The 20,885-nt window shown below is 38.4% G+C and overlaps 1 protein-coding gene across 10 annotated transcripts in view; it reads left to right on the top strand.

Moving 5' to 3' along the window:
• The window catches only part of PTBP3 (polypyrimidine tract binding protein 3), a 115,943-nt gene extending 110,457 nt beyond the window's left edge, over window positions 1-5,486 (top strand). For 9 of the 10 annotated variants that reach the window (XM_050761005.1, XM_050761007.1, XM_050761010.1 and 6 more), the window contains one exon: window positions 70-5,486. In XM_050761005.1, the coding sequence (XP_050616962.1) occupies window positions 70-202 (133 nt within the window). In that variant the 3' untranslated portion in view covers window positions 203-5,486. The remainder of the gene's footprint in view (window positions 1-69) is intronic. The other variant, XM_050761014.1, reaches the window with a different exon arrangement.
• Window positions 5,487-20,885: the final 15,399 nt, after the last annotated feature.

A 20,885-nucleotide genomic window follows, 5' to 3' on the forward strand; every position in this document is an offset into this window, starting at 1 on the left:
TGATGGGGGAAGGAGTTTGGAAGCAAAATTCATTCTAAATACTTTCTGTATTTCTTGTACCATTTTCAGGAAAGATCGCAAAATGGCACTCATTCAGTTGGGATCTGTGGAAGAAGCAATTCAGGCCCTCATTGAGCTTCATAACCATGACCTTGGAGAAAATCACCACCTCAGAGTTTCCTTCTCAAAATCTACAATCTGACTTTTCTGTGAATTTTTTCCTAAAACTGGACCATAATTTCAGTAAAACCTTCAGACATAGACTGAAGCAGCTCAAGACCAATTTTGCCTCTTTGACAAAAATAACTCTTTCTGAGTTTGATATTCAAGTATATTTTAAAAATCAATGGATGTTCTTTTTTTCTATATCCCCCCTTGCCAGTCAAAGGTTTCTTTTCCGTTTTTACCATGGTTTCTACGAAAATAACCTTCAGGAAAAAGAAAATCAGGAAACAATGGTTTGTTTGTTTTTTTTCCCCAATAATTTTATTCCCTCTATTAAATTAGATTTGAAGAGGATTAACTTTGTTTTAGTTTGGGTCCAGGTCAGCCTTATACAACGTTTCTAAACTCATTTGTACTTAAAAAAAATTTAAACACAGACTTCTAAAATTACTTGATGTAAGTAATTTAAATCACTTATGACCAAGTTATTAACCTTGTGAATCAGAAGTCTGACTCTTGTAGGAAATTATATTCACTTACAAAGTACATCAGATCTTTGCCATATATTGATGGTTATTATGCATAAACACATTGAGTTGTGTTGGAAGCAGATTTATAAACCTGCATGTTTTCTTTGAATGATTTCTTTTTTTCACTGTAAGACACTCCTTTAAATAATGCCTATCTTTAACTTTTTAAGACTATTTGGAAAAATGCAGTGTCTCAGCTGTCCCCAGGGAAATTAAGTGGAATCCAACTAGGATCTGTTAAGAAGATGTCAGAATAACTAATAATTTTATTATGAAAAAAATCATGTTTTAAATTTCAAAATGACACTTATTTGTCAAGTAATATGATCTTGGAAAATTTTAAAGAAAAATAATCCTACTTATAAAATACTTTTTTATAATTGTTTTCAGAAAAAAAGTTTACAGTCTTAAGGAAAATATTCAGGTCTATCATATGGTTTGACAGATTTTTTAAAAGTTATTTTTGGTAAGGTCTTCTTTTAGAAAAAAATTAATCTCAAGGGTTTTTTGTACCACTATAATCTCTAATACTCAGAATTACTGTGTATTTACTTAATTTCTTATTATGTGCCTTATTATGTGCTTAAGATACAATAGGTTAGAGTTTAAATATCTGGAAAACTATATTGTGGGCTTGGTAAGCATTTTATTTTTCCTTTCTCTGTTTTGGTAAGGATTTAACATTTTTTTCATTGCAATTTTAAGTGGTTTTCAATAAGTAATAGTTTTTATCAAATTTTTGGTGCTTGGTGCAGAGACGGTGTGGGGGGTGAATGGTTTTGGGAATAATTCAGTGCACACCTGTAGGCCTCTTTACATTGTGACTGATAGGGGTTATTGCATATCAATTTGGGGCTATAGAGTGCAATCTCAGTTTCATCTTTATCACCCATCAGAATTTGTCTCAGGATTACTTGGTTTTTCTCAGTCCTCAAGCAAGAACTTGCTTTTCTTTGTTAATGTGACTTCATTACTGAGTGCCCACATATTTGGAGTATGAGAAGGTGGGTTATTTCTCATGCTCTGTCCCTCTCTTTTTCGTTGAATGTAAGAGTACATTTTAATGTTGCTTCAGTGATTGTATAATGTAAAATGGTTTCTTTTTAATAAGAAACTGCTATTCCTTCAATTCTTGATCAGAATTTTTTAAAGCAGAAGTAGTCAAAAGGGTCATTTTTTGTCTACCCCTTTTACACTTTTCAGATTATGAAAGTGTCTCATCTCAACTTTTAAAAGAATAAAGAACATCTTGCTGGGCATGGTGGTGTGTGCCTGTAGTCCCAGCTACAGGCTGAGCCTATAGGCAGGAGGCTACAGGCAAGAGGATCACTTGAGCTCAGGAGTTGGAGGCTGCAGTGTGCTATGATCACATTTGTGAATAGCCACTCCACTCCAGCCCTGGAACATAGTGCAACCCCTTCTCTAAAAATTAAAAATTAAGAAAATCTCAGTCTCTTTGCTGTATCCTAGTGATTAATTTGAACATAGGGAGGTTTTTACAGAAGAAATTTTACTGAAAAATAGAGACTGCAAGAGATGATACAGATTATTTAAAAAGCAGAATTCACTCACCACTGAGCAACACTTAGTTGGTAGAATAGAAAGGAAGGATACTAAGTTAAGACTTTTCAAATGGATCAGTTTAGTTCAATAGATAGATATAATCATGTGTGTAGTTGTGGGGGTTTTTTTTGTTTTTTTACTTATGAAATAAATTTTTACCTAGACACAAGGGGTATATGAAGGAGGAAAAAAATTTCTTTGCAAAATCTCCCAAAATTTGCTTTTTTTTTTTCCCTTCCACACAGGCACTATTATAATTTTCAGTGCCATGTTAAATTGGGTTATTTCATTTACTTTAAGTTAGGAATTACTGTGTAATTTATTAATTCATGATTCTCATAACATTCAGCATAAGTGTAGCAAAGTTGCTAATAACGGAAGGGAGATCATAGTGATGTTGAATGTAATTTTGAAGTAGGGAATGGCCTTTTAAGTCTGCGAGAGAACATTTGAATCCTTTTCAGGGATTTGTGTAGGGGTGTGTTTGTGTGTGTGAATGTGTGTGTGTAGATAAGTGTATATACATAAATACACTCTTCTATAGTTGTATATACATATGCACATTACATACATTTTAATTTATTGACAAAATTAACCAAATTAAGATTTGGAGATGTGGGGTGTTCTTGTTTTAAAATAGCATGTTTGAAACCATCAGTTTGTGTCTAAAATTAGCTGTAGCACATGGATGTTGTCCATATTAAGCTATTTGCTGTTTGAATTATAGAGGTCTACAGTATTTGTGTTGGCATAGTTTTTGTAAAAAAGATTAAAAATCAGGATGGTGGAAAAACTAGATCTGTGTATTTCTGTTTTGGCATGCATTTATTCAGTATCTTCTAGCAATGGTTAATTTTTCTCTGTTGATCTACCATAGGATCCTATTTTTAAGTTTATTTACTTTATTTTTAAGGAGTATTGTCATCACTTTTCAAGGTGTCTTGACTTCTACACAAAGTATATATATTCAGGACTTTAAAAAATAGCAGTACACATTTAACAGTAATTTAACAGCAAATTACACCAAAATGATTTACTTTGAGATTTGAATAATTCGCATAGCAGTAAAATGTGCTTTGTGTAACATACAAATAGAAGAATGACCCAGTATCTTAACTGATACTTACTGGAGAGTATCAGAATTACCCAGTAGCTCTTACAGAATGCCATAAATTCTTTAAGACTAAATATTGTAATCAGTTATTTGAAGTAATGTTTCTGATTTGCTGTTAAAAGTTGCCGAGCTCAGTTTTTGGAGATATCGTTTCTGCCTGCCTGTTTCCTTATGAGAGCAAGGCCTTCTTTGGTTCCAGCTAGTATGATGATCATGGATTCTGCTTTAGTTGATGAGAAGTGGTTCCTATGAACGCCTCTGTTTAATTTCTTTTTATTTTATTTTATTTTATTTTTTGGGGTCTCGCTATATTGCCCAGACTGGTCTCCAACTCCTGGGCTCAAGTGATTCTCCTGCCTCCACCTCCCCATAGTGCTGGGATTACAGGCATGAACCATCACGCCTGGCTCTCTGTTCTTTTCAGTGTCTCCATGCCATCAGACAGCAATGCTTATATGTTTAGCATTTTGTCATGCAGTTTCTCTTCTGTTCCCACGAGATATTTTTGGACAAAAAAATGACAAACTCAAAAGTACATGTGTTTTTCCCCACTGATCTCTTAGAAAACCTAATGTGTGTACTGCTACTTTTAAAACCAAAAAGAGACAGCATGACGATGCATAAAGCATTTTTCTTAACCTTTCCTTTGTCTTGATCTGTTGTTAACAAGAATAAAACTGCCAGACTTAAAATACTCTACTATTGTGCTAAAAGAAATACAATTTAGATTGCACAAAATTTGAAAATATAACTCAGCTGTCTTTTAAAAGAGTTGTGTTGTTATCTACAAGACTATTAGCAGTCTTTTTTCAGAGCAAATTTTAACAGCTAGTTGTGAGTGGTTTAAAATATAGAAAATATTAAAATCTTAGTTTGAAGGGTTTTATAGTGGGAGAAAAAAACAGGACCAAAGTTTATGTGCCTTCTTCAGTAGTCTTAATTGACCTTTTCTTCCTATTTGAGACTAAAGTAGTATCAGTATTCTGGTTTTCAGGAAATATGTACTATATAGTTTTAAAAGAATGTCATCCCACCAACTATCTATCCAAGCAAAGAATCGTAACTGTAGAAATGAAGTCTCAGTTACACTTTTGCCTTTATCACATAATATTCATTATAGAGCATCGTGCAGGTCCAAGAATAGAGCTGCTTGAAATCTTTGTGGTAGTTTCCTTAGTTTTTGTAACCTGAGGCATATGTTCCAGAGAACAGGGATATTTGTCTGGTCCAGTGACCTTGGTGATCATAGTCATAATTGAAAGATGCCTAAGGCATGCTTAAATCAGCATCGTCAACTGATTTGTTGTTGTTGTATTATTTTCACTTCTTGGATCTATGTAGTAGTTGTAATAACAAATATTTAAATAGCTATTTTTTTGATGCCATTAAAAAAAATCATACTCTGGCCTTTTTTTCCCCTTACCATTGTTTCCCAGATCTTTTAAAAATTCATCCCATATCCAGAAAGTACCAATTATAAAGATTGCTGACCAAGCAAAGTTTTGCATCAAAATGTCACCTCATTGCTCTGACCAAAGACTGACTGTTGTGGTTTTAACTCCTCTCTGTGAAGCATTTTGCATTTTCCCCAAGCTCCTTTCTGAAAGAAGACCCAGTGCAGAGCGGCCTTTACTTTCTGTTGCCTACTGTTGAATAGACTACTTAGAGAAAATGGGAGTTACAGTGTGAACAGAATGGATTAGGATGACGAGTTTGATGGGCATTTCCAGTACTGTATCTAAGAAAAAAAAAAAATAGCACAGCTAGGAGCCTCTGACATTGTCTGGTGTTTTACATGGTCTGTTCATCAAAGTTCCCCTTTTCAGTTTGTAAGAATGTTCATCTAACAGAAGAAAATACTGTAAATATTTGTAACAACATTTTTTTTTAACAAGGCCAAAAAAGAAAAAAAAGGTTTTTGGGAACAAGTGAACTTACAAAGTGGTTTTTATATAAAACATCAATTGTCTTGTATATTTTGGATAAGCAGCAGTACCAGCTTTCATTTGTAACAGAGTTTGTGGCATTGGAAAAAAAGGATTCTGTGATTGTTGAAGTGAATTATGTTATAAATGCAAAGAGAAGATAAAATATTAAAAACCATATTTTCTAAATGCGTAGTGCATGGTTAATTCAAGCTTCTGTACACTACAGTATATTCCATTTTCGTTCAGTTTGTATATTTGCTGACTATTACTTGATATCTCTAATCTCTTTTCCTAACAAATATAGCATTGTAGCATGCCTTTTAATAAATGTCATGACATCTGTACTCTCTTAAAATTTTTCTGTGTTCTTGTCTGTACTTTGGGTTTCCCCTTGTCTTACCTGTAATTCTAATGATGTCCTATTTTCTTTTCTTTTCCATAGCCATCCATCTAAACGTGTCATGGTTAGAGAACAGCAAGCACAAACAGTGTTCAAAATGGGAAAAACACAAAATCTTCTAACTGTCTCTGTCTTCATTTAGGAATACTCATTTTGAGGAGCAAAGTGCTTTCCTAATCTTTTTATGACACACCTTCTCTGGCACCGCCCTGTAATGCCGGAGCATGTTAGCATGCTTTCTTGCTTGCACACTCACTCTCCTTTTTCTTTCTCTCTTTTTCCCCATATTTGCAGTGCCAAACTACAATTGGAACACTATTTCCAGTTTTGTTCAGTAGTTGGCTTCCCTATGGCATTAGTATACATACACTTTTGAGACACAAGGTGTGATCTCAAACCAAGTTTGTGTCCCTTTTAAAAAGGTAACACAGATACCAGCTGATGCCACCTTCCTTTTCCTTAGACAAACATTTTACTTCTCAGATCTTTAAAGAATTGTTGGATTGCAGAAGTCTAGACTTAGCATTCGTTGTATATTTTAGCTTGGAAGTGGGAATTTATTTTGAATAGAAAATTAGGTAATCACTACTAATCTTTGCTGGCTTTTACTTGTAAAATCTGTGGTCTCCATAAATACTACTAGAAAAATAAATATTTATGTATTTTCGCATGAGGCATTTTTATCAGGAAAAGATAACTGTATGACTAAATGAGGCCTGTATAAACTCGATTGACTGTGAAATGCTTATTTACTCAGCAGAGGGGTTATAACCATCATTAACAGTCATGCAGTGACCCAAGAGACCACCTAGTTCAATTTCCAATTAACAGCAAGGAAGCCCAGGTTTCTGTGACTTGCTCCAGTGCCCTCTATTGCACCCAGGTGTTGCAGTTTCATGCTACCGAGTGCTGCTAAGGTTATGATCTTGAAGTTCTGTACGCAGTATTGGAGTGCTTATGTTTTCTCCTGAGAGCCACGTGATCATACCTCACTGCAACTTAAAGACATTGAATAAGTGGTGAGAGTGTTTCTGATGAAGGGTAAAAATGCCTTATCTACTTCTGAAAAATTTTTAAATGTCATTTCGCATTTTAAATTTGAGAAAACTAACAAAGAACGTAGTTACTGTTTGTATGAGTTTGCTAGGACTGCCATAAAAAAGTCCCACAGACTGGGTAGCTTAGACAGCAGAAATGAGTTTCTCACAGTTCCGGAGACTCACAGGCCATGAATCAAGGTGTCAGCAGTGTTGATTTCTTCCAGTGCCTTTCCTTGGTTTGTCGATAGCTGTCTTTTCCTTGTGCCTTCTGCAAGCTCTTCTGAGTGTGTCTCTGTCCTAATCTCTTCTTATAAGGACATCAGTCAAAGATTAGGGCTCACTCATATTATCTCATTTTGCTCTAATTCTTTAAAGAGTCTGTCTCGGAATATAGTTACATTCTGCGATTCTGGGGATTAGGACTTCAACACAGGAATTTGGGGTGGGGGGACACAAAATTCAGCCCCATAGCACTGTTTTATTCATTCAGTTCACCGAGTACTGATTGTACCGGCGCTTGAGCTAGGTGTTAGGAAAAATACAGAGTTAAGCACGTGGTGACTTACCTTTTAGAAATGTGTAATGTAGTAGAAATGTCAGCCTAAATCCACAAATTAAACACAATACTTTTGGACTCTCGCCTTCAATAGGAATCCCCAAAAATGGATCAAGAGGACTCTGAGGTACTTCTCAGAATACATACGGCTATAACTATCCTACAGCTAGTTGTGAATATGTAGGAATGTAGACCCTGCCATAATTTCTCCTTTTTACTCTTAGAGATAAATAGCCATATATTTCTAAGACAAATGCCATTACTTAAAGGACAATTGTACAAATAAAAGGACGTCGTCAAACAAGCTGTGCCCAATATTTAATGTCTAACATTTGTGATACTTGAACTGGGATGCCAGGTTAGGTATAGTTAGGAGTGATAGACCTATTTGTAGTCCTACTGTTTCTACATCAAAGCTTTTTTCCTGTTGTCTGTTTTAACCTGTAATGGGAATTCATCACTTTATGTGTTTTTATCAAAAGAATTTATGCTGAAGTGGTAAAACTAGTAATAGTTTTGCTGGAATTACCACATTCTGGAGCCACTGGGTTCTATGTAGAGTTTCCAATTCTACTAGTATAAAAAAACCAGAAAAGTTAATGATTCTAATGTTCCTAGCAGATTCATATGTCTATTTTTCAATTTTTCTTTCTATTTTTGTTTTGAGACAGAGTCTCACTGTGTTGCCCAGGCTGAAGCAGCCTCAAACTCTCCTGGGCTCAAGCCTCCCTTCTGCCTCAGGCTCCCAAGGAGGTGGGACTACAGGTGTGTGCTTGGCTAAGTTTTTTACTTAGTGTAGAAAGTGGGTCTCACTTTGTTCCTTAGGCTAGTCTTGAACTCCTGGGCTCAAGCGATCCTCCCCTCTCAGATTACAGTACGAAGCACTGGGATTACAGGGGTGAGCCACTGTGCCCAGCCTTCTCAATTTTTCTATCCCTATATTTGTTATAAGGATATAGACAGGGTAACAGGAAAAACTCAGTATTTCTTTGGGAATAAATTGCCCTCTAATCACTTGATAAGCACCTCCATCATTATTCTGTGCCTAAAATTAGAGAATTGTCTGCTAAGTCCTTGATCCTGCAAAATACAAATTCACATTCTAACCTGTTAAGAGATTGTCTTCAAAATAAAACTGGTATTAACTACATTGATGTTAGACAAGTACACTTTAGGGCAAAAGGCATTATTAGGGATGGATTTCATAATGATAGAGTTCTATAGTAGAATATAGTAATGCAACTGAAAAAAAGCTCATTCCACTGCATGGAAGAACCTCACAGATGTGGTGTTGAACAAAGGAAGCCACGCACAAACACATACTGTATAATTTCATGTACATCAAGTTCAGAAACAGGATAGTTACCTTTGGGAAGGAGGTAATAGAGAGTATGAAGTGGGTTTCTGGTATCTGGTTAATGTACTTTGTACCAGTTACCCAGGAGTGTTTTAAAAATTACTATAATTGAGCAAGGACCTATCAACCAATTCTTTTCTTAAGTCAGCAGATTATTCTAGCCGATAAGTAAGGCCCTCTTATAAAGAACCCGAGATACCATGGACTGAGTTTCATCGTGAAACTCTCCCACATATGCATATATTGCATTTCCCTGACCATGGCATATCTATAGGAAAAATGTTTCACTGACCAAAATAAAAAACCTGTTATCAAGTAAATTTTACCCTTCCAGACACTTTTACATCCAACTAGATTGAGAAAGATTTAATTAATGTGTTTTAGTTTTGGTTTTGCCACTGTAACTCTGATCTGGTGAGCTATTTGACATCTAACCCCTAATATATTTCTGTTTTATTTTTTGAGATAGGGTCTCCCTGTGTAGCCAAGGCTAAGTGCAGTGGTGCCATCAACAGCTCACTGCAGCCAACCTCGCAGACTCAAAGCAGTCATCCCATCTCAGCCTCCCAAGTAGCTGGGACTGTAGGCACCCACCACCACACCCAGCTAATTTTTTATTTTTTTTAGAGTTCTCACTATGTTGCTCAGGCTAGTGTCAAACTCATGGACACAATCCATCCTCCCCCCTCAGCCTCCTGAAATGCTGAGATAACAGGAGTGTGCCACTGCACCTGGCCTCCTATTTTATCAAAAGAAGCAAGAAAGACCTACCTAGGTCTCTGGCATCCTAAGAGAAGACTTTATAAAAGTTAAGAATCTTTTTTTTTTTGAGACTGAGTTGCTCCGTCGCCCAGGCTGGAGTGCAGTGGCACAATCTTGCCTGACTACAACCTCTCCCTCTCCGGTTCAAGCAATTCTCCTGCCTTACCCTCCCAAGTAGCTGGGATTACAGGCATGCGCCACCACACCCAGCTAATTTTTGTATTTTTTAGTAGAAACAGGTTTCATCATGTTGGCCAGGGTGGTCTTGAACTCCTGTGATCCACCTGCCTCGGCCTCCCAAAGTGCTAGGATTACAGGCACGAACCACCACCCAGCCAAAAGTTAAGATTTGTAATACACAAGTATTACTATGATAAACTTCCACGTACCCAGTACCCAACTGCAACTAGTGGCCAATTTTGTTTAATCTGTTCTTCACCCCACTCCTAGGATTACTCCAGTCGCCCAGACTGGAGTGCGGTGGTGTGTGGTCTTGGCTCACTGCAGCCGCCGCCTCCCAGGTTCAAGCAATTCTGCCGCAGCCTCCCGAGTAGCTGGCACGCACCACCACACCTGGCTATCCTAGGATTTCTTATAATTTCATCTGTAAACATTTCAGTATAGAAGTCCATACATACACTGCAGTTGATAAAGGCTTTTGCAGTTTCCCTTTCCATCTTTTTTTTTTTTTTTTTTTTTTTTTGGTACTTTGTTGAAGAAGAAACAGCTCTTTAGTCTGTAAAAAATTCTGACATGAATTGTGCTGATTGCATGTAAATCGAGAAGAGCTCATTCAGATTCTGTTTTTCTTTTCTTTCTCCCTGCCTCCCCTTGCCCCCCACCTTTTTTTTTTTTTTTTGGTAAGAATACTTTATTGATGGCATTGGATACCTGCATAATGTGTCTTTTCTTTTGATGGCAGTGTCCATTGATCATTGCCTAGATCCATTAAACTTTTAGGACCTGCAAGATGGCAAAGCTGTAATTCTAATTCCTTTTGCTTATATTAGTTGGATTTCTTCTATATAAGAGAAACCCCTATATCAACTATTTGGTTACTTTGAGGTACAGCTTCTATAGAAAAGGCAAAATAAATGCTTGGGTTTTTTTTGTTTCCTATTCTCCTCCAAACGTTTGCCTTTTTATAAAGCCTGTTTTTATGGAAGCAGAAACATTTGTAAAAATAGAAAGACAGATATAATGAAACTTTGTTTCTGTCACCTAACTTACATGGAAGCAGAAACATTTGTAAAAATAGAAAGACAGATATAATGAAACTTTGTTTCTGTCACCTAACTTACATGATTCATATTCTGTATTGTATCTTCTATACTCCTGCCCCTCTCCCCTTCTACTGGGTAGATTATTAACTATTAATTTATTTTATATAATAGTTTTCAAATGTATTGGTAAAAGTTTATAATGTTTTTAAATGTCTGCCTCATTAGTAATTATATCATCTTGTTTTTGCAGGGATGAGGCCTTGCTGTGTTTACCAGGCTGGTCTCAAATTCCTGGCTTCCCAAAGTGCTTAGTATGCACAAGCTAGTCACTGCACTCGGCCTATACCCATTTTTATTTATATTTATTATTTATTTACTTATTATTTGAGACAGAGTCTTGCTCTGTCATCCAGGCTGGAGTGCAGTGGCACAATCTCAGCTCACTGCAATGTCCGCCTCCCAGGCTCAAGCAATTCTTGTGCCTCAGCCTCCCAAGTAGTTGGGATATTTGTGTTTTTAGTAGAGATGGGGTTTCACCTTGTTGGCCAGGCTGGTTTCAAACTCCTGGCCTCAAGTGATCCGCCCGCCACAGCCTTGCAAAGTGCTGAGATTACAGACGTGAGCCACTGTGCCCAGCCTGGATACCTGTATTTAATTACTGTTTTTCAGTTGTGCTTTTTCTCCTTTTCTTGAGCCATCTTGCAGAAGTATTTTCAAATAACCTGTTTCTCATGTGTTTTGATCCCCCCATGTTTGTTTTTTCATTTATTAGTGTTTCATTTCATTTTAACTTTATTTTATGCTTCTTTTATACTTTTTATTTTGTGTAACTTGATATGTTAATCATAACTGTCTGCTTAGATTGCCCTGTGTATCCCTATGAATTTTCAATGCACATTTATCCTTTATGACAAAAACAATATATATGAACTTGAGAAATGTAACTAGGTAGAAATAAAAACTTATTTAGGTAGGAATTACTTTGAAAAAAACACAAACGTCTGCGGCCATACTGCCCTGACCGTACCCGATCTCATCTGGAAAAAATGCCAAGGTTTAGGATTGTCCTGATGGCTCCCTCACCCCCATGTCTCTTATTGCTATGCTTTAATGTGAGCTGATTTGACAGATATATGCGTTGCCAGAGGATCCAAAGTTGTAAAAGTCTAGCTATGCCATCAAGGAACATTATAATAAAGATGGAAAGCACTAGTATGTCCTTTCTTGCAGCATGAACTAGCTTACAAACTAAATCTAAGTAATTTACCTGATTTATTGAGCATCTAATGTTTTTAACCATCTCTCAATATGGTCCAAGAATAGTAGCTACCAGTCCCAGATTTTCTAGAACAGGCAGACCATCCTTGTATTTTCAGAACACTTCTAGTTTTTTTATTCAAAAAATAGTTCTTGGCTGGGTGCGGTGGCTCATGCCTGCAATTCCAGCACTTTGGGAGGCCAAGGCTGGTGGATCACCTGAGGTCAGGAGTTCAAAACCAGCCTGGCTAATATGGTGAAACCCCGTCTCTACTAGAAACACAAAAAAAATTAGCCAGGCATGGTGTGCGTCATGCCTGTAGTCCCAGCTACTCGGAAGGCTGAGGCAAGAGAATCGCTTGAACCGGAGAGGTGGAGATTGCATTGAGCCAAGATCCAGGACTGCAGATTTAACTGTGTGCTTGGTGTATGACGTTAGCTCAGTTAGAATGAATTTATTCTAAATTCTTTTAAATAAGGGCATAAAGATTGAAGAGATTACAGGGTTCTAGTGACAACCCCTATTTAGTAAGAAGTAGAGTCTTCTTTATAAGAAATAAAGCACCCATGCAGAGACCAGCATACAGTAGATTATCTGTTGACTATCTGCTATTTCCTTTCAGCTAGCAGCTTCTGGCAAAACCAGCCCCAAATTCTATTCCCTGGCAGTCCCCATGACAAAACCACTGAGATAGATCATTATTGATAGGACCCTGGTGCTTGTAGTGACTTGGTGGCAGCAGTTGGCTTAATACAGACCAACACCTTCTCTAAGCCAAGCTGCCATCTGATGAATGAAATACCCAGAGAGCTGAGCATATACAGAAGGAAAATGGAGCCTTGCCTCAACCTACAAAAACATCTTTCTACACAGGGCTTCGGGAATTCTGTGACAAACTCCAATAGCACAACTGTATTTGAGTGTATGGATTCATAGATCATAGGCCTCACCGAAGTTTATTGCCTCTGACCTGTACATTTTTGTGATAACCATAATTTCTTCCATGATCTTCCCCAGAAGCATAGATTGCCCATATATGGGCAGTCCCAAGGAGGCCAAAATAATCCCGTGTACATTGTATTAGTTTACTAGGGTTACCGTAACAAATTACATACAACAAACTGGGTGGCTTAAATAACAGATACTCATTTTCTCACAATTCTGGAGGCTAGAAGTCTGAGATCAAGGTGTCAGCAGGTTTGGTTTCTTCTGAGGCCTCTCCCATTGATTTGTAGACGGCCACCTTCTCCTTAGGTTCTCATGTGGTTGGTTATCTTTCGGTCTGTGTGAGTCTGTGTCCTAATGTCCTCTTAAAGGATACCAGTTATATTGGAGTAGGGCCCACCCATGTGGCCTCATTGTACTTTACCTCTTTAAAAGCTCTATTCCCAAATACAGTCACATTTTGAGGTGCTGTGGATTAGGGCTTTGGATTTGTCAGGGTTCTCCAGAGGGACAGAACCAGTAGGATAGATAAATAGGTAGGTAGGTAGATAGAATTGATTCATGTGATCGTGGGGGCTGATAAGTCTTACAACAGGCTGTCTGCAGGCTAGGGAAGCCAGCAGGGCGTGGCTCAGTCAAGTCTGAAGGCCTCAAAACCCAGGGAAGCCACTGGTCTAACTCAGCCCAAGGCCAAAGACCTGAGAACCCAGGGGGCTGCTGGTGCAAGTCCCAGAGTCCAAAGGCCAGATAATCTGGAGTTCTGATGTCCAAGGACAGGAGAAAAAATGGTGTCCTAGCTCTAGGAGAAAGGAAATTTGCTTTTCCTCTGCCCTTCTGTTCTATCCAGGCCCCCAGACAAGCTGCTGCAGCTAAGAACATCCCCTCACAGAGGGCTTTCTTCCTGGGAGGAGCAGAACCACAGCTTTTCTCATCCTGCCCCTGGCCACCTATTGCTGAGGCTTATTCCACCCAGACCCCACTCATGGACTGGAGGCTTCCTTGGGCATGACATGCTAAGATACTGGGGCCTTAGTCCTGGCTTGCGAGGTGGTGGTTCCATGGCAAGAGAGGCAAGCCGAGAGGACCCCAGCTGCTCTGCACTGACAGAGGCTCTCTCCTTACCCAAACTTTAGTCAGGCTTAGAAACTTTTTTAGACTAGGCCTCATTCTTGGACCTTGTTCTCAAGAGCCCAGTTTTAGCAAGAATCCTGGCAGTTTAAAAAGAACCCCCTTGACCCTTTATATCTGATCACCCTGACCTGACTTCAGCAAGAATCCTGTTTGGTAAATGTAGTAAGAATTTCCCTTACCCTTCATTTCTGTCTCCTCTTAGTAATTTTCCATCTACTGACAACCCTTCCCCAACCTACTCCTTGCCTATAAATCCCTACTTGTTCCTCGTGAGTTTGTAATTAAGCCTGATCTCTCCTATCTCAATAATTTTTTTTTGAAACGGAGTCTTGTTCTGTCACCCAGGCTGGAGTGCAGTGGTGCAGTCTTGGCTCACTGCAACCTCCACCTCCTAGGTTCAAGTGACTCTTCTGCCTCAGCCTCCCAAGTAGCTGGGATTACAGGTGCCTGCCACCATGCCTGGCTAATTCTGTATTTTTAGTAAAGACGGGGTTTTACCATTTTGGCCAGGCTGGTGTAGAACTCCTGACCTCAAGTGATCCACCCACCTCAGCCTCCTGAGATGCTGAAATTACAGGCGTGAGCCACTGTGCCCAGCCTCAATTATCTTTACACCTATCACGATCATTCTGAATAAAGTCTTCTTTCTTATCTTAACAAGTGTCAGAATAATTTTTTCTTTAACACCTCCCTCACAATCAAGGGCTCAGCCCCTAGAGTGGGGATGTCACTCAGGGAGAAGCTTACCATTGTTCCCTCCCCCAGCTCCAGTGCCCTGGCTCAGAGATTGTGCCTGCGGGGAGAAACCCACCATAAAACAGATAGCTTTTAATCTCTTTCAGAAGGAATTTAGCTCATTGCAGCAGAGTGAAGAATTTCAAGTCTAAAAGCACTCTCAAGGTCAGTGAGGTGTGATAAAAGGCTACTGGGAGAATATTCAAGATACAGGTTAAACTGCAGAAGGCTGGTTTGCAGGAGAGAACTGGGAATAAGATAGCTGCAAGAGTCCCCTAGGGTCAGAACAAAAATCAAACACTGACCTAAAAAATTGTTCAGTTGAAGAAGCCAGAATTCAATTGTATAAATTTTAGAGCAATTTGTGCTCCCAGGGTACTGTTGAAAACACTAGAGCAATCAACTGATAATAGTGTGGTTTTAGCAGGTTGGTGGGGTCAGTGAAAAGAGGAGGAGAGACCCAGCAAAACCACTGGTTCCAGAGTGACTGTGGGCATACTCAGTGCTGTACCTCCTGAAGGAACATTAGTGGCTAAACACAGTGTGGAGAAAATGGACTTCACTAAAATAATCCAGTCATTTACTACACAAATAAGCACATTATAATAAGCTCCAAAGAAGGGGGTATCAGCACCCAGAGTTACTACAATATGTGATTTTCAATGTCTAGTTTTAAAGCAAAAATTACAAAGCACAAGGAAACAGGAGAGTATAACCCAAACAGCAGGAAAAAAGCAGATGCAGAAATTGACTGTAAGAGGAACCAGAAGTTGCATTTATCAGAAAAAACTTTAGCCATTATGAACCTGTTCAGAGAACTAAAGGGAGCCATGATTAAAGAAGTAATTGAAGGTAGGGTGACAATGTCACATCAAGTAAGACAATATCAGCAAAGAAATTGAGATGATTAAAGGAACCAAATGGAAATTACGGAGGTGAAAAGCACAATAACTGAAAAATTCACCAGAAGGCTCAACAATAGATTTGAACTGACAGAAAAAAGAATAACAGACTAATAGAGATTAGACACACTGAAAAACAGAAAGAAAAAAGAATGAAGAGAACCTTAGAAATATGAGACACAGCATAGGACAAATGTCGAAAGTAAAAGACAATGAGGAAATCTTTAAGCAGCAAGAAAAAATAACTCATTACTTACAAAGGAACCCTAGTAGAATAGTGGCTGACTTAGCAGAAACAATGGAGGCCAAAAGGTAGTGGGATAACATTCAAAGTGTCAGAGAAAGAAACTGTCAACCAAGAATCCTATTGCCAGCAAAACTGTGATTCAAAATGAAGATAAAGATTTCCCCAGAAAAAACTGAGAGAATTTAATGTTGGCAGCCCTTCTTTAGAAGAAATACTAAAGGAAGTTCAGGCGAAAAGCAAGTAACCTTACAACCTTCTAGTACTTTGGAACACTAGACAGCACTGCAGTACTGCTCTTGAGGGCCATTGTAAGCTGTGAAATCACCAAGAAAAATGCTAAAAACCTGGCACTAAATAGACCACAAGAAGAACACTTGTTTACAGAATGAGAGCTGATACAACAGGTTTGTATGTCACCTTGTTCAGCCTCAGCTGGGAACACGTAGGTTGAGCAATTCAAATATTTTTACCACTGTGTGCATGTTGCAAATGACCATGAAAACATCTTAAGTGTTGATTTAGGAATTACAGACTTTTAGCAAGTAGGAAAAATTCACAAATAAGGAATTGTGAATAATGAGAATTGATGGTATATCAAGAATAGCATTAAATGTTAATGGATTAAATCACCCAATCAAAAGAAATGGCTTGCCAAGGTAACTGTAACTTGATTTAGATTAAAACAATACAAAACAAAAAACAGAAGAAGAGTGGAAGAAAAATTATAAGCCTTGTACAACCCCTCAGCCCCAGCTTCCAGGGGAAGCAGGAGTCTTCTCTGACCTGTAGTCATATGCATATGCATACCTATATAGGTGGAGTCAGGGAAGAGAGGACAGCGTCCCTACTTTTCTGAGAACCCACTGAAAAGAGACCTGGGGCTTACAGTTTTGATTTGAACTCATTTGCCTTCAGAATCAGAAAGCATATGTGGGCCAAAGCTGAATTTCCAATAATGCCTCTCCCTATAGAGCAACTACATGCTTTCTTCAAGAATGATGACATCTATCTAATAAGTAATGAATTAAAAAGATATATTTTTAAATGCTGGTAAGGATTAAGTGAACTAAACATTGCCACACTCCACTGATAGAAGTATAAACTGGTACTATTTTTTTTGGAAACCAGCTTAGTAATATACACTCATACCTTGGTATCCATGGGATCTTGATTCCAGAACCCCCTGAGGTATGAAAATCCACACATGTTCAAGCTCCTCATATAAAATGGTATAATGTTTGCATATACCTTACATACATCCTCCCATATACTTTATTTCTTTTACCTTCCAAAATTATGAATGGAATAGTAGCATATCAGAATGTAATAAAAAGGATTCCATTTAAGGTGGTTTTCCTTTTAAAGCACAGATTTTTTTTTCTTTTTTTTTTCCTTCAAGACAGAGTCTCACTCTATCACCCAGGCTGGAGTGCAGTGGCACAATCTCAGCTTATTGCAACCTCTGCCTCCCGGGTTCAAGCGATTCTTGTGCCTCAGCCTCCTAAGTAGCTGGGACTACAGTCACGTGCCACCATGCCTAGCGTGTGTGTGTGTGTGTGTTTAGTAGAGATGGGATTTCACCATGTTGGCCAGGCTGATCTTGAACTCCTGACCTCAAGTGATCTGCCCACCTCAGCCTCCCAAAGTTGTGAGATTAAAGGCATGAGCTACCATGCCCGGCCAAGCACAGATTTTTTTGTAATGGATCTCTTTAACAGTTCATACATCAAAGCAATAAACACACAAACATCCAGAGGAAAAAAAATGAGGTTATAAAGTAGCCTAACTCAGCACCCTTGTGAGTTTGCTGCAAGTCTACCAACAGGGGCCTCATCTAGAAGGACTGCCCAGAGTCTGGACTTGGTGCTGATTAGCCACACTCCCGTATACTTTAAATCATCTCTAGACTATATATAATACCTAATACAATGTAAATGCTGTGTAAGTAGTTGTTGTACTGTATTATTTAGGGAATAATCACAAGGAAAAAAGTGTGTACATGTTCAGTACAGATGCAGCCATTCATTTGTTTCCCTAAATACTTTTGATCTGCTGTTTATTTAATCCACAGATGTGGAACCCACAGATGTGAAGGGCCGACTGTATTTCAAAAGCCAAAAAATGTTCATCACCACATTGATATCAATAATGGAAAATTGGAAACAATTTTCAGTGTCCAGCAACTATTTCATCCAGCAATAAGAAACTGAATAATAATTATGTCTTTGTAATGGAAAACTAAGAAGCCTTTAAAAAAATAGTGTACATCCCTTCATGATAAAAACCCTCAACAAACTAAGCATCAAAGGAACATACCTCAAAATAATAAGAGCCATCTATGACAAACCCATAACCAACATCATACTGGACAGGCAAAAGCTGGAAGCATTCCCAGCACTTTGGGAGGCCAGGCGGGTGGATCACGAGGTCAGGAGATCGAGACCATCCTGGCTAACACTGTGAAACCCCGTCTCTACTAAAAAAAATACAAAAAATTAGCCGGGCGCGTGACGGGCGCCTGTAGTCCCAGCTACTCGGGAGGCTGAGGCAGGAGAATGGCGTGAACCCCGGAGGCGGAGCTTGCAGTGAGCTGAGATCCAGCCACTGTACTCCAGCCTGGGCCACAGAGCCAGACTCCTCTCAGGAAAAAAAAAAAAAAAAAGAACTGGAACAAGACAAGGATGCCCACTCTTACCACTCCTATTCAACATAGTACTAGCCAGAAGCAAAATCAGGGAAGAGAAAGAAATAAAAGGCATCCAAATAGGAAAAGAAAAAGTTATCTCTCTTCACAGATAATGTGATTCTACACCTAGAAAACCCTAAAGATTCTGCCAAAAAGCTCCTAAATCTGATAAATGACTTCAGTAAAGTTTCAGGATACAAAATCAATGTATGAAAAATCAGTAGCATTTCTAAACACCAATAAGTTCAAACTGAGAGACAAATCAAGAATGCAATCTCATTTACAATGGACACACATACACACACACACACACACACACACACACACACACACACAAAATACCTAGGAATACATCTAACCAAGGAGATGAAAGATCGCTAAAAGGAGAACTAAACAAAAAACACTTGGCCAGGCACAGTGGCTCACGCCTGTAATCCTAGCACTTTGAGAGACCAAGGCAGGTGGATTGCTTGAGGCCAGGAGTTCGAGAGCAGCCTGGCCAACATGGCGAAACCTTATCTCTACTAAAAATACAAAAATTAGCCGGCCATGGTGGCGCACACCTTAATCCCAGCTACTCAGGAGGCTGAGGCAGAAGAATCGCTTGAACTTGGGAGGTGGAGGTTGTAGTGAGCCAAGATTTCACCACTGCACTGCATCCTGGGTGACAGAGCAAGACCCCATCTCAAAAAAAAAATCAAAAACAAAAACCACTGCTGGAAGAAAGCATAGATGACAGAAACGGGTGGAAAAACACTCCATGTGCATGAATTGGAAGAATCAATATCATTAAAATATCCATACTGCCCAAAGCAATGTACAGATTCAGTGCTATTCCTATCAAACTACCAATGTCATTTTCCACAGATTTAGAAAAAAACTATTCTAAAATTCATATGGAACTTAAAAAGAGCCTGAATAGCCAGAGAGCAAAGTGAAGGCATCATTTTAGTCAACTTCAGACTATACCACAAGGCTACAGTATCCAAAAAGCATTGTACAAAAACAGACACATAGGCCAATGGCACAGAATAGAGAACCCAGAAATAAAGTCACACACCTACTACCAAAGGATCTACAACAAAGTTGACAAAAATAAACAATGGGGAAAGGGTTCCCTATTCAATATATGGTGCTGGGATAACTGTCGATCCATATGCAGTAGAATGATACTGGATCCCTACATATCGCCATATACAAAAATTAGCTCCAGATGGATTAAAAGCTTAAATGTAAGAACTAAAACAAAAAAAATTCTGGAAGAAAACCTAGGAAATACCCTTTTGGATATCAAGTTCAAAAGCAATTGCAACAAAAACAAAAATTGACAAGCGGGAACCTAATTAAACAAAAGAACTTTTGTACAGCAGAAGAAACTATCAAAAGAGTAAACAGACAACTTACAGAATGAGAGAAGATATTTGCAAACTATCCATCCAACAAATGTGTAATATCTAGTATCTATTAGGAAATTTAAAAATTCAACAAGCAAAAAATCCCATTAAAAAGTGGGTGAAGGACATGAACAGACACTTCTTAAAAGACGTACAAGTGTCCAACAAATACTTGAAAAAATGCTCAACATCACTAATCATCAGAGGAATGCAAATCAAAACCACAATGAGATTCCATCTCACACAAGCCAGAATGGCTATTATTAAAAAGTCAAAAACTAACAGATGCTGGTGAGGCTTCAGAGAAAAGGGAATGCTTATACACTGTTGGTGGAGAGGTAAATTAGTTTAGTTACTGTGGAAAGCAGTTTGGAGGTTTCTCAACGAACTGAAAGTAGAACTATCATTTGACCCAGCAATCCCATTACTGGGTATATACCCAAAGGAAAATAAATTGTTCTGCTGAAAAGACACAGGCACTCATATGTTCATCGCAGCACTATTCACAATAGCAAAATAATGGAATCAACCTGTGTTGATTATTCCAAAATAATGGAATCACAGTGTTCATTAACTGTGGATTGGATAAAGAAGATATGGAATATATACACCATGGAACACTACACAGCCATAAAAAGCAATGAAATCATGTCCTCTGCAGTAACATGGATGCAACTGGAAGCCATTATCCTAAGCGAATTAACACAGAAGAAGAAAACTAAATACAGCATGTTCTCACTTATAAGTGGGAGCTAAATATTAAGTACTCATGGACATAAAAATGGAAATAGTAGACACTGGGTGTTACAAGAAGCAAAGAGGGAAGGATTGAACAACTGCCTATTGGGTACCATGCTCACTACCTCAGTGACAGGTTCAATCGCACCCCAAACCTCAGCGTCGTGCAGTATACCCTTATAACAAACCTTCACATGTATCCCTGAATCTA

Source organism: Macaca thibetana, chromosome 15, assembly GCF_024542745.1.
Source record: "Macaca thibetana thibetana isolate TM-01 chromosome 15, ASM2454274v1, whole genome shotgun sequence".
NCBI classification, from domain to species: Eukaryota; Metazoa; Chordata; class Mammalia; order Primates; family Cercopithecidae; genus Macaca; species Macaca thibetana.